Source organism: Chelonia mydas, chromosome 5, assembly GCF_015237465.2.
Source record: "Chelonia mydas isolate rCheMyd1 chromosome 5, rCheMyd1.pri.v2, whole genome shotgun sequence".
NCBI classification, from domain to species: domain Eukaryota; kingdom Metazoa; phylum Chordata; order Testudines; family Cheloniidae; genus Chelonia; species Chelonia mydas.
In genome coordinates this window covers 125,136,485-125,150,801 of record NC_051245.2, presented here as the reverse complement: position 1 = coordinate 125,150,801, position 14,317 = coordinate 125,136,485, and the positions used below count along the sequence as shown (strand labels likewise).

At 39.1% G+C, this 14,317-nt stretch overlaps 1 protein-coding gene across 12 annotated transcripts in view; it reads left to right on the top strand.

The window, feature by feature from the left end:
- Window positions 1-7,204, top strand: part of PCGF3 (polycomb group ring finger 3) — a 110,802-nt gene extending 103,598 nt beyond the window's left edge. For all 12 annotated transcript variants that reach the window (XM_043546306.1, XM_043546301.1, XM_043546308.1 and 9 more), the window contains one exon: window positions 2,001-7,204. In XM_043546306.1, coding sequence (XP_043402241.1) covers window positions 2,001-2,048 — 48 coding nt within the window. In that variant the 3' untranslated portion in view covers window positions 2,049-7,204. The remainder of the gene's footprint in view (window positions 1-2,000) is intronic.
- The last annotated feature ends 7,113 nt before the right edge of the window (window positions 7,205-14,317 follow it).

Below are 14,317 nucleotides of genomic sequence, written 5' to 3'. Positions count from 1 at the left end.
AGCAGGCCCAGATAGTGTGCACCCAAGAGCCCTAAGAGGGTTGGTTCAGGACATCTCTGGGTTGCTGGTGCTGTTTATTATTTATATTACCATAGCACCTAGGAGCCCTTGGAATAATGGGGAAATTCCGGGAGATGAGAAGAGTTTCTCCACAACTGGAGATGGGACACTTGGTGGGGTTGGCCATCGCTCTGAGGTGGTTCCAACAATCCTCTTTCTCAGTGCCCAGCTGGTGTCTTGCTCACATACTCAGGGTCACACTGATTGCTAGATTTGGGGATGGGAAGGAATATTCCCCTAAGTCAGATTGGCTGGGACTTCGGGGTTTTTTTGGCCTTCCTCTGCAGCATGGGATGTGGTTTGCCTGCTGGGATCATCTGGGCATGACTCCACCAGATCCATTCCCTGCCATTGCAGGGGCTTTGGGCATTGGTGGCACCTTGGTCTCTCATGTTCTCTCCCTGTGGCACACAATAGTTTAGTTTCCTGAGGTCTGGAATGCTTTGGTCTAACTTAAAGTCTTCAGCCTTAATAGAAAAAGACGAAAACTAATGGCCTGTGGTATGCAGGAGGTCAGACTAAAAGATCTCATGTTCCCTTCTCGCCTGAAACTATGCATATGGGCAAAACATTAACAAAGGGCAAGCAGGATGACGTGGGTAAATAGCTGACATCAATCCCAGGCAAAATAACGGAGAAGCTGATACAGGATTCAAACAATATAGAATTGAAGGATGGGAAAATAATTAATGCTAGCCAACATGGTTTTATGGAAAATGTCTTAAGCCTGATTTTGTTTTTTGACAATTACAAATTTGGTTAATAAAGGTAGTTGCGTAGATGTAATATTCTTACACTTTTGTAAGAGGTTCAACTTAGTACTACACAGCATTCTGGTTTTAAAAATTCGAACTATACAATATCAACAAAACATACCTTAAATAGATTAGTTGACTGACAGATCTCAAAGTAATGGTCCAAAGGGAATAATCATTGAGTGGGATGTTTTTAGTGGGGTCCCCCAGTGATCAGTACTAGACCTATGCTGTTTGGTATTTTTATCAAAGATCTGAAAGTGAATATAAAATTATTGCTGATAAAATTTGCAGATGACACAGATTGGCCAGGTAGTAAATAAAGATGAGGCCAGAGCAGTCATACAGAGCGATCTGGATCGCTTACTAAGCTGGGCCCATTCAAACAAATTATATTTTCCAAAAGCAAAATGACACATCTAGGAAGAAGGAATGCAGGCCATACTTACAGAATGGGGGACTGTATCTTAGGCTGCAATGACTCTGAAAATGATTATGGGGTCGTAGTGGTGGACAAGCAGCTCAGTGTGTGCTCCAAGTACGATACTGTGGATGTGATCCTTGACCATATAAACAGGGGAGTAATGAACTGGAATAGGAAAGTGATTTTACTTCCATATGTGGCATCAGTGTTGAAAAATTGGAGAGGGTGAAGAGAAAAGCTATTAAAATGGTCTGTAGGTTGGAAAAAATACCTGATGGTGAGACTTAGAACTCAATCTGTTTAGCTTATCAGAAATAATATTGAGAGGTAACTTGCTTATAGTGTAAAAGTACCTTCATGGGTAGAAACTGCTGAGTACTAAAGGGCTTTCTAAGCTAGCAGAGAATGACATAACAAGAACTAGTGGCTGGAAGTTGGTCAGACACATTCAAATTAGAAATAAGACACATTTTTAGCAGTGAAGGTAGTTAACCTTTAGAACAAACTACAAAGGTAAGTGGTGGATTCTCCATCTCTTCTCTTCAAAACACACTGGATGTTCTAGTTAGGCTCAGTATACAGCTAACTGGGTGAAATTCTGTGATCTGTTATACATAAAGTCAGACTAGATGATACATGGTCAGTCCCTTCTGGCCTTAAAATATTAATCGATAACATATTTTGATGAGTTGATTACCTATCACATAGGAGGATTCATTTTGCTTTTGCTTTTTAAATTAGCTCATTATTTTATCTTGCAGAAAGCACCTCTCCTGCTACATTACAGACCCAAAATGGACTTGCTGTAAGAGACCTTTATTGTCCTTCTGGACAGCGTTTTTTGCAGAGACTATCATCAGGCACCTTCTTAGTGCATCACTTAACTCACATGTGACACGAACCAGCAGAATTGTTTTGGAAGACTATAGTGCTCTCACAGCCAACCAACCTTCTGAATATTTCTTCTGGAGATGTGTTGCCCAGATTTCTGGACAGAAAATATTTATACTTTTTTTGTACGAAAGAAATAAATCACAAGAGGACACTACCAGCACTAAGTTTACAGATCCTGAAAACACTTCACAGTTCCATGTAGCTCAACTTCATTCATCTCTTTGCTGCAGTTCCACAAAAATAAGTTAAAATGTTGTAGGGGTTTAAAGGTTGTCTTTGACACCAAAATTACCTTTAGTTACTTTCCATCTTTTGAAACTTCTAAAGCTTATTTTGAGATATTCTGCAAGGTGTTCCGTCTGACATAGTATGGCTCAGTTACTTTGGCTTTCATTGAGCCCTTTGAAGAGCATTGAACGTACCTTATGATTATAGAGACTGGTGATATTTATGCTGCATTAAAAACTTCCTAAAAAACTAGGCATCTGAAAACTTCATGAGTTTCACACAGTGCTTGATCTCATTTTATATTTCATTAATGTTTTGGCATCCTCTGCATGTTTTGATGAGGCTAATGAAAATGAGTTTACTTTTTTAACATGGCCCAATATTTTGCTGTGACATAAATTGCATCCGATCATAACACAAGAGTACTCCAAGTGCTAAATTTGTGAATTTTAAGGTAGACTTGTCTTATACAGTAAGGGCTTGCAGAAATTTATTTTTTCTTCACGGAGAATGTTTTTTCGCTAAATTTGTAACTAGTGGTTAAAGCATTTTTATTTTGAGAAACACCCCATAGAAACATTACACAAGTTTCCATTTCACTGGTTTAAAAATTCAGTTGTTAATTACTGACCAGTTCTAGATTTCCTTTAATGGTTTCCTTAAAAAGCCATTGTTTTCTTTAGTGTCATCATTAGCTATCTTGGAGGTCAGACTAGATCGCAGCAGTACCTTCTGGCCTTAAATCTATTAATCTAGATTTTGTGTTCAGCCTCGAGAGATGCAGGACACTATGTATGTCATCAAGTCCGCGCTCAGATAATGCTTAGAGGGGTGTTAACTAAAAAAAAAAAAAAACCTTGAAAGGCTTTTAAAAATAGGTGACTTAAAAAAACTGTTAATATTGGTTGAAAGTGATTTCTGCAGGCGATATACTGTATAACATAATAAAAATATGAAATGTTAAAATGTTTGACTGGCATGGGGGATTGTAAGATACTGAAAAGAGGGTGTGCAGTATGACACACTGGCAGCTGGAGGTTATTACTTTCTTTTTAAATGCTCAGGAGGGAAAGTTCCCCTGTCAGCTGAAAACCAGTTTTGTATACATATTATTAAACCCTTTTATTCCTCCATAAGGCAAATCTCACTGGCTAACATAAGCATTATGCCTGTTGGCACCACCCTACTCCATCCAGTTGTGCTCCTCTGCCCTGCAAGAAATCATTATTTAAAATTAGATTTAACATCAGGAAGTAAATGCTGAGAAATACTGGCTTATCCAAACATGTACATTCGCTTTTCTCCTGGGTCTGAAAGAAATCCACCGCCTCCCCAAAACAGCATGTTCCTGTGTGCCTCCTTACACGTACTTGCCTGGAGCCTGCCGGTCCTCCATTTGACTCCTCTCTTAGTTTTCCTACTGCCACACTTGTGAGAGGGAACACAATCTCACCTGTATATATTTCAAAACAGCGTTATAAAGCTGCGTTCTTTTATTTTTATTCATAATCGTAGAGATGAATGAGGCGGAAATCAGAATGGGTGCAAATGGAGAAACAAGGGAATCTACTGGACTAGTAGGAGTGCCATCTCTGCAAATCTAGGGCAGGAGAGATGTAAATGTACTGAGGGCTCATTGGGCTAGGCAGGACAACTTCACATCTAGGCCTTGGAGGGTGTGGGGAATAGAGTTTGGCTTTGGTTTGATTTTTCTGTTCCTATATGCACCTACCTGCAGTTCAGCTTTTATCTATGTATAACATGACGAAAAAATAGAAGTGTCAGAAGAGGAAAGGAGAGACTTCAGTAGTTTAGTTCTAGCAACTGGCCCTTTGTGAGCTTTTCACAAAATGAACCTAGGCGACGTGACCCTATAAGTCCGTTGATTTACCAGGACTTTGTGGAACTGTTAATCAGTTGTCCGCATTGTGGGGTGCGTCAGAGAACTTCAACCAAATGACCCTATCCTAATCAATCTGATTAATTTGCATCTAAGGGTTTAATAAATATATATACATGATGTGTCTACCTCAAAACATGCACTGCAGCAGCATTTTGTAAAACCAGACGTTACTGTAGTGCCATTGAAGTACATCAGAATTTGAATATTTTCCTGTGTAATTAAACTGAGGAGCAATTAAACAGATGAACGTGCAAATTCAAAAAACCCTCTGCCATTCAGTTTTAACTCTCACTGTAGCAATCTACAGTACAGAACATATATTTGTAAGTTTGTAGCTATCTTTGGAATCACTTGAATTTGCTATGGTGCTATATCAATATATTTAAATATCTGTTGATATCTGTATAGATACGTAAATCTGAAGCCTGTATTGACACCAACAGCTGGTTATAGCTCATAATTGTGTGTAACTCTGCTTTTTTTAAATGTATTAACCTGATAAAACCTCAGTGGTAAAAATACCTATTTTTCTAAATTGCATCATGTCAGAATAGCTTCACTACAGAAACTATTTCCCAGAGGGGTTTGCTGCACCATTTGGTTTCATTTTAACTTTGTAGAAAGAGTAGCATACAATTAAATTCAACAGTCAGTGTGAGACCTTAAGGATTCTATTTCTGAAAGTTCTGTTTTACTTCTGTGAAGCTTAAGAGACAGTTGATTTAATGTCAAAACTATATTGGGGAAAAATAACTATTGATTTTTTTAAGTATTGTTTAAGGTCTGAAAGTCAGGCTCAGCTTAGATATCTCTTGGTCCTGCTTGGTCATGTTCAGTTTATTTTGGTTTTAGTGAAGATGGAGTTACTGTGAAGTAGTTTTCACAACTGCTTACGCTGGTAAATAATTGCAGTACAAGTATCTTGTTGCATTATCCTCAGCAGCAATGAGACTAATTACCCAGGCTCATAGTCTCACTAGATATAGTTTTCATTTAAAATAGAGAATTCAGATAGAATATATAATATTGAATTTAAATAAGATTTGGGGGTTTTAAAAAAAATTAACTTTATAAAATTATTTATTCTATTTTAAGCCTTCTATCTTATTTTACCATCCAAGTATTTTGGTTTCTATGGTCCAGCTTTATTTACGGGCATATAAAATGAAATTGTGAGATGTTTTTACAAGCTTCTTCCTTTTACTTTGAGTTTGAGTAGTTTTTATTTGATGTTTTTGTATGGATAAAGAGCATTACTTATGCTTTTGTGCAATAGGTTTGAAACATGCATTTATAAGGCATATGTTTAAATTGTAAATGTAGCATCTACTTACCGCTAAATTGAGAAGGAATGTAGGTGGGATTTTTAAAATGTACATTCAAATGGGTTTTTGTTTGGTTTTTTTAATTTTCATTTTTTATTTTTTTTTTATTTTTATTTTGAAGTGAAGTTTGGGGTTTTAAAATTGTGTGTAAGTGCAAGAACTACCTGTCAGCAATATTTTAAAATAAATGATCTGGCAAGAAACCTTAATGTGAATTGTGGAAGCAATCTGCAAGACTTGCAGCCTATCCGAAATTGTTTTTGTGCCATTGTTATGTCTGGTATCTTTGTGTACCATCTAACCTGGGAATATTTATTTTTTATTGGTTGTGCAATACTATACACAACACTATAACCTCTGGGGATATGGGACCATATGAAATATCAGACTACAACTATGATGGTGCTATTTTTTCCAATAGGCTATGAGCCTTTGAAAGCTTATCTGGCTCTATTGTCTTCGTAACAGCATAATTAGTCTTAGGAGAATCTTACCATTGAGATAAATGTAATAGGAAAAAGCCAACCAGTTTTTACATCAACAGATGAATCTTTGATAAATTTATATTGTAATCAGTACTTAAGAAATGCATTTAATGCAGACAGCGTAAACTGTACTCTACAGAAAAATCCACTTTCTGTATTTCCTCAGGTAATCACTTCAGTTCAGATGCTTCACTGGAAGTTTTAAAGCAACCTACTCATTTGTTCCTCTGCTTCAAAGTTAAAGAAAAGAAAAAATCCCATATAGGCTAGAATTTTTGCATAACTTAACTATGCTTAACTATAACGGAGAGGTTCACTTAACATTTCCTTAGGTACCAGGTGCAGAGAGAACGCTTATTTTAAGGTGCATAATTTAACTTTGAACTGCGTTTTGATGAAAGCGGAGATTAGGTACAGATTTTCTGGAAACTTGCTCCTCATGGTAAGCCCACTTTTTTATTTTTATTTTATATTATTGAGTTTGAATTTGCTCATGTACAAACTTAATATCCAGTCCTGCAATCTGATCCACCTGGCAGATCCTTATGCCCTCGCAGAATCCAGTTGAAGTCAATGTGGCCTGCCCCAGAGCAGATTGTAGGATTGGGGCGTAAATGTCCAATACTGCAAATGCTGACCTTGTAACTTTACTCACATGGATGGTTCTATTTCAGTCCAGTGGGATTATTCACAGGAGCAGAGTAACTTAGCAGCATGCCTGCAGAAGTTCTTATGATTTACAACATTGGTTTAATATAATCCTGAACATCCAAATGATTTAACTGGACAAAAGAAAACTTTTTTTTCTGGAACAAGATTAATTTAGGGTTAAGGGACAATAAGCCAGTGCAACCACTAAGCCTTTATCCTCAATATGTGGTAAAATAAAGATACTGAAACTATCACAGTATAAAATCATATTTTTGACTTAGTTTCATTTGAAAGTTTACATTTTTTTTATGCTTTGTGTTGCTGTGTAATTTTTGTACTATTGGTGGCTAGTTTTTGTCTGAATAAGCCTTTTGGGATTATTGCTTAATGTTTTGATTTTATGATAGTGAAGCTTGTATTCAGTGTTTTGCCAATTAATATTATATGCTTGTGAATAAAAGCAAAAAAGCTAACTAAAATTCTGTCAGGCTGAAAGTTTGTCCATTTTTTCCCAAGAACCTAAAGGACTAGCTAGTACAATACAACAGTACTATACAATACTGCATAAACCAGAACATTCCCCTTATATAGTTCTATAATGTATCTTCCCCCTGAAATGTATACCACTTTTTTTTTTTTTGCTTGAATCCAACACTAGCACTGAACAAAACGTTACACTAACTACAAAACTCCTTAAATTGGTAAAATGTTTTTGTCAAATACATGGCAGTCTATTCATTAGCAAATAAAGTGACTTCTGTTGGATGGAGGAGGTTATTTTAGGTGCTTTGGACTCTTCCTGTATTTGTGTGTATGGATATATTTGCCACGCTGTACATGGTATCAGACTTGCTCCTCATCTGTTAACGTCGCTGTGAGGGGTCATATTGGAGTCCAACGTTCTGTTGGACACAATTGACAAATGTTAAATCAAAAAACCAAACCTGCCGAAATCCTTATTTTGTTTTAATTGTTAATGATTGACAGATACTGATTGTCTATTTCCTCCCTGGTTGAAAGATAGAAAAAGGTCTTAGAGTAGCTATAAAATGCCACTCCAGAGAGCTTTGGCTCATTAACCAGAGGTAAATTTGCCTTCAAAGTGTTGATCTAATTTTTGGTTGCTTTCTGGGTTATTTTAGTAGTTTCTTCCCTAAATGTTTAAGATCATCAAGGATTATGTAGGAACTCCTCAAAAGGATTTACTGTTTTTGGCTTAAATGAAGCTCAAGGTTAATCTAGATACTCTAGTAAACTGCAAAGCATATAAAACCCTAGGTGAATTTCTTTGCAATATCTGCATACAGTAATGTATATTTTCAGAATTGTGTGTGGTGTTTTCTTCTTATTGGGAGAGGCAAAAGGTTTAATGTTTCTGCCATTTTGCTTGGAATTGTAAGGAACTCTGGTTCTAAACCATGTAGCGGTCTGTTCCTGCACAGGGTTCTCACTTGCACTAATGGTAGTGATGTGTAATCTTCCTCAGGAGATGAGGCCCACTAGATAGTTCTGCCATTGATTGGCCATTTAAATACCGGTGGGAGAAATCTGTCTCAGAAAGGTCCCTTTGTTCATGTGTGTCACTAAAAAGTGAATAAATAATAAACTTCTAAGTTTAGCACTAATTCTGCTGTGTCAGCAAGCACTATATTTCATCTCCTTATTCTCGCTGTTGGTTGATCTATCATTTCTCCATGACTTTCCTTTGTTGGTTGCTTGAAATGCACCTACAGACTAGTGATTTATGCATGGGTGTTTCTGTTCAGTTCAGCACACTGCACTATTGGCAAGTATTCCAGGCATCTAGAGAGAAATTAACAGCGCTCGAAACCAGCGGATGTATTTCCCAATAGTGTAATTGTATGTTCCACACTGCCCCTCCTGTAACTTGCTGGAATAGTTAAGTGATGACCAAATGTCTTTGCCAGCTGTGACCCTTGAGCCATGCTCTACACAAAAATACATAAGAACACAAATCTGCACTCTAGTCTGTTTTTAATAAGCATCTACATGGTGAGAAAGTTGCTCAGGTGTACAGTAAGAATGATGCGCACATATACCTCATTTCAGGAATGGATAAAGGCACCACCATTGGCATCTGTTGTGATTGGGACCTTTTGAAATATGCTCTTGCAACACTTGTTTTATAAGCTAATGTTTTGTATTGCTTTGTGTACAATATATTCGACTTGTAGTTATTCAGATTGTCTTTGGCGTTGATTTTGGACATAAAAATAAATTCTTTGATCATTAATTTTAATTTCCATGATTTTTGTGCTAGTCTGAACTGATGGATCTAAATTAGGTTTGATTGTGAGTCGTAGAAAACTAAACAGGAGAAATGTAGGGGGAACAAAACAAAACAAAAAAAATTAGCATCCCAAACCACAATTGCTATTCTACAGGACAATAGTAGAATCTACTTGAGCTTGGTTGTGGAATTCCCAGAGCCTCACAAACATAGCCTAATAGTCATGTTAGTGTGAATATACCCATGCTCCTATCGAGCTCTGAAAGCTATCCATCTGCCAATGCAGCTCTTATTGAGCAACAAACTAAAATTCTCCCAAGAGGTAAGCAAGCCCTGGAAAAGTTCAGAAATCCTAATAGTCCTTTGCCTACTGTGACTCTCCCTGGTTGAATATTTCCAATACTCTTCAGTGAGAACAACACTTAAGCTAAAAATTGATTTAAAAAAAAATTAAATTCAGTAACTTTCGTATATGGAAGTTCCGTTACCTGCATACATCTGAAGTAGTACCCTTTTTAGTGGTGGGTTAATGCTAAGTCAAAGAATTGGTTAATTGTTCTCATAGTCAGTGGTTCAGATAGATAGAAATTTCTATAAAATATTTAGGGCTGGCATCAAAAGTGACGGTCTCATTATTCTGTCTTATAACTTACTCAGTGTCTTCAGGTTTCCAATATGTGGGCCATTTACCCTAAAAACTTTATTTTCCTTTATCTGAGAAATCCCCAGCTGCAGTATATTTGGGCTTAGAGGAAGAACAGTTTGCTTGATTTTGACTTTGAAGTGAGCTGTTTTGCATGCTTTGAAGTTAAACACATTCTTTGACATGCTGTCAACAGTGTTGATGAGGCATTTATGAATATATAATATGCTTCAGAGATGTCTGCCGATGAGGTTTGAGTGGCATTTCACATTTGGAGACTGTTCTAAACAGAAGTTTTTCACCTGGTGGTTTTTCTTGGATATATTTTGTGGTCTATGCTTGTATGAAGGTTGTTTATATGCCATGCTTGAGGGGGAAAGAAAGACTTATTGGTGCATTTTGTGCAATTGAAGTTACTTTCAGTATCTATGGCAGAGAGAGAGCGAGAGAGAGAGAATTGAGAAGATAGGGTGGTCGACAAACAGCGAAAGTGGGGGAAGTACCAAGCTTTCTTCTTTGGTTCTGTTATTTCCAGTTGCGACAAATGTGGGGATGCTCAGCAATGAATCTGTACCTTGTAATGTGGCTCGCGTTAAGGATTTCCGAGATGTTTTCAAATATCTGGGTGTTGCCGGCACCCAGTGCCGAGAGGCTAAACAACAGCTGGGGTTGGTTTGCTACCCGGTGTGCTACACCCAATAATCACAACGGGGTGGAGAAGCAGAAAGGTTTATTTGCAGCTGCAAAAAGGTACAGGGAGAATAAGATCTCAAATCCTGCACCCAGAGCAGGAAGTTACACTGGCTTTTATACATCCTTTTTTCCAGCATACTTATTCAATAGCAAGCTGCCCTAAGTATCCATATAGCCAGCCAATCCAGTTCCCAGCTAGTTCCCTTGTTCTCTGTATCATTTGTTAAACCATACATAAAGCTGCTTTATTCAGCATTGTTCTTCCATATCTGCGCTGTTCGGCCTTGCTTAGTTTCAGGCAGTCTGATTCTACAACATATTGTTGCAAATCCTCAGCATAACTGCTGCGAGTGCCTCCAGGCGGGGGGGCCAAGGACACTTGGGCCTAGTACGCAGAGCTGCTGCGAGTGCCTCCAGGCGGGGTCGGGGGGGGGGGGCCAAGGACACTTGGGCCTAGAGCAAGGGGGCTTCATTGACACTCGTGGTCTTCCATCCGCTTGAGTTACCTAGTGGCCATGCCCCAGTGTCCCCAACATGGGGATTACACAGTTTCAATACACTTCCTTCCACACACAGGTGGGTACAGTCAAAAGACCTGTGATTGCAAGCCATGGAGGCTGAATGGGCTTAGCTGCCAAACAGTGGAGTCACCATGGTGGGGTTATTTTCCGAGATGCCCATGCTGGCCAATCATGAAAAAACAGTTTCAAGCAAAGGAAGACTTCTCACACCGTGGCCTGTAACAGACCCATAAGCAGTGTCGTAACTGGGGGCCACTGACTCTCACATGGAGTGTGGAGTTGGAGAAAATACCAGCTTCTCTTAAAGAGGGAAAACAGACTGGGACAGACATTTAGACACAAACTGTGACCAGCCTGGGTCCCAAGAGTTCCTGGAATTCCTAAGAGTAAATGTTGTTTCCTGTAGCTTTCAAGGAAAGCCCATCTAATATAGCTTGTCATGAAGCATAAGATTAGATGAGACTAAAGATGCGTGTAGGCTTTTTGTTTCAAAATCATTTTCTCAAATGCTTTGATCCACTTGCTAATAAATGTAACTGTTTTAAGAAGGTGGTTGGTCGCTACCACTGGTAGCTGGCTCCTGAATGGAGGATCAAGCAGGCACCTAAATCCCCGTGTGGGGACTGACCAGTAATAAGCAGTTGGCATCGATGGGGTGTTGTAAGCATATGCTGGTCTAAGAATGGGAGAACGGAGATTGCACCCCAAGACGGGTAAGCATTAGAGTTTTAATACCTGATGGGATGCTCTGAGGCCAGAAAGAGGCCAGAGCTGTGGCTAACCCCATAGCCATGACATCACTATTACCATTGTTTCTTCATGTGCAGAAGAGGAGCAAAGTTTTAAGTAAGATTTCAATGATACTTGCACTCTTGCGACATAAGGTTCACTCTCTCTTGCAAGAATTGCTGCGTATTTCATCAACAGGAAAACAGAAACAATTCCTCTGGTTTTGGTGACTCTAGCATACACCGTAGTCGGGTCCCCATTACTTTCATGAGTGATGGCCTAGTGCAGTGGCTCTCAACCTTTTCAGATTCCTGTACCACTCTCAGGAGTCTGATTTGTCTTGTGTACCACCAAGTTTCACCTCACTTAAAAACAAAATGAGACATAAAAATAGAAAAAAAGTGTCAGCACAGTATTACTTAAAAATGATGGACTTTCTCATTTTTACCATATAATCATAAATCAATTGGACTATAAACATTGTACTTACATTTCAGTGACTATGAAATTGTAGTTGGTACTGACTTTGCTAGTGCTTTTTATGTAGCGTGTTGTAAAACTAGGCACATCTCTAGATGAGTTGATGTACCCCTTGGAAGACCTCTGCGTACCCCCAGGCATTGAGAACCCCTGTCCTAGTGCATCTAAGGTGGTACCAGTACCTCAGTGATATGCTGACAATCCTTCAGTAATGAGCTGCCACACAATATATCCACGGTAGTGTGTGTTGTGTGAGCTTGCAAAGAATGTAATTTAATGGGGCAGGTGTCATATTTAGTTTCCCATTTAAACAAATGTCTTCAAGTCTTCAAACAACAAAGGAAGGGAGACAGTATCATTTGGATTATCAGCTGAGTATCTGAGGGCTTGTGCTTTTTCCTGAAAAATCCAGCGTGTGCACTGATAGGCCAGGGTTGGAATGAAATAAGTTGAAATAGGAGCAGGAATAACACACTTGTCAATAAGGGGAAGATTAGGAGTATTTCTCCCCGCCCCCGCCCCACCAAAATATTTTGGAAGCACTAGCTATTTGGGGCAATATAGTCCTTTCCTAAGACTCTTTATTGATTTGCTCTTCAGAAGTATTTTGATGAGCTCAGGAATAAGTCAAGAATGCTCTAACAATATTCAGCAAGGAGGAGAATTCCATCAGCAACAGGGAAAACACCCCAGCTTCATACAGTCTCTGGTAGCCAAGCTTAACAAAGTACTCTCTGGAGACCTCAAAAGTTCCCTTCAGTGTATCACTGCAGCATCTGCCTGAAGCATCTATTAAGAGGTAGTAAAGCCTTCCTAGTTGAGAGTTGTTTCTTTAACATCTTAGAGGCCCAAACACTGGGGCTATGTTAAAATAAACTTAGAGAACCCATTGGCACCTCATGTTAATGAATCAGACAATTGCTGCTTTCTTTTGGGCCTCAGCAGTAGTGTACTGCCTAGTTGGGTAATACTGTATCAGGAAGAAATAACTCCTGGCTTATGCACTATGTGGTCATTTCACATGCTTGTTGAATGTTGCTTTTCTCCCATCCTATCCAGCAACAGCAGTGGCTCTGTGATTCCGTCTACTATCTCAGAGGCAGAGTCAGTTACAGGCAGTACTTGTACCAGTATTCTGGAGCTTAGGGGAGAGAACTCACCACAGTTGTCTTGCTCCCCTATTCACTCCTGCTTTTGTCTGAGTTTGTTACCATGACTGTCTTTTGGCCTCTGCATTTAAGTCCCTTTGGAACGGATTGGATGAGAGTGTCAAGCCTGTTGCAGTCCTCCCAGCCTGCTTATCTAGATCCAAACTAAGCAGCTGTGGGCATCCTAGTAGAACCTACTCTGACAGCCTCCTACCTACATGATGCATTTTGGATAATGCCTGGGCTATTGTCAGACCCACTGGACGCTGCTTTCGAGTGCTGTTGTAGCTGGAATCAAAGCTCTGGCACAGATGTAGGTGCAAAGTCTAAACTAGCAGCTCTTCCTCCCAAGGGTGTTAAGCTGTTCAGAGAAGATGTGGATAGGACCAATGAGGAGCCCTCAATCTGGCAGTCACCTGCTCCCTTAAGTCTTGTCTTCCTCCTCTTAGTACTGGGACCCAGTAGAAGAGCTTCTGGTTATGTTCTACCTCCTTCCTCTGCTGCTACCCCCAGGAGCAATTTTTTTTACCTTCCAGACAAGACTCTTTCCTATGCTTGATTTTAGCTGTCCACTCAGTGTATGCCTGCAAAGAATTTAACTGAAAGCTTTCCCTTACTGCTCTAGTCTTGCACTCAAATTCAGTTTGGAGTGTGTCTCATGACCTTGGTGGTGTCCTAGGCAGTGCAATTCATTAGATGCTGTTGCAATGGTGGTTTGAAACAGACACACAGTTGAGTTCCTTCTGAGCCCTCATCCCTTGTGTTTTCAACTAACTTGATGTGCACTGGACCCTGAGAGCTGCTTTCTTGGAATCTGAAATCCCAGAGGACCTGCCGGAAAGCTAAAAGCAGTAATTTGTGCATGAGGCATTGAGTAAAAGAGACTTAATTAGGAGTTAGGGCTCCATTGTGTTAGATGCCATAGAAACACACAGTAAAGAGACATAGTAATCTAAACAGTGACCGGAGTACAAGATATCTTGACTGAAAGTTTGCTTTGGTTTCTGATGATGTAGGCAGATAAGATTCTATCAAGCTTTTGATATAAATAAAATCACTGAGTATTTCAAGAAGGGTAGTTTAACACCTAGCTTATATGAATAACTAACTTAAAAAAGAGGCCTGCA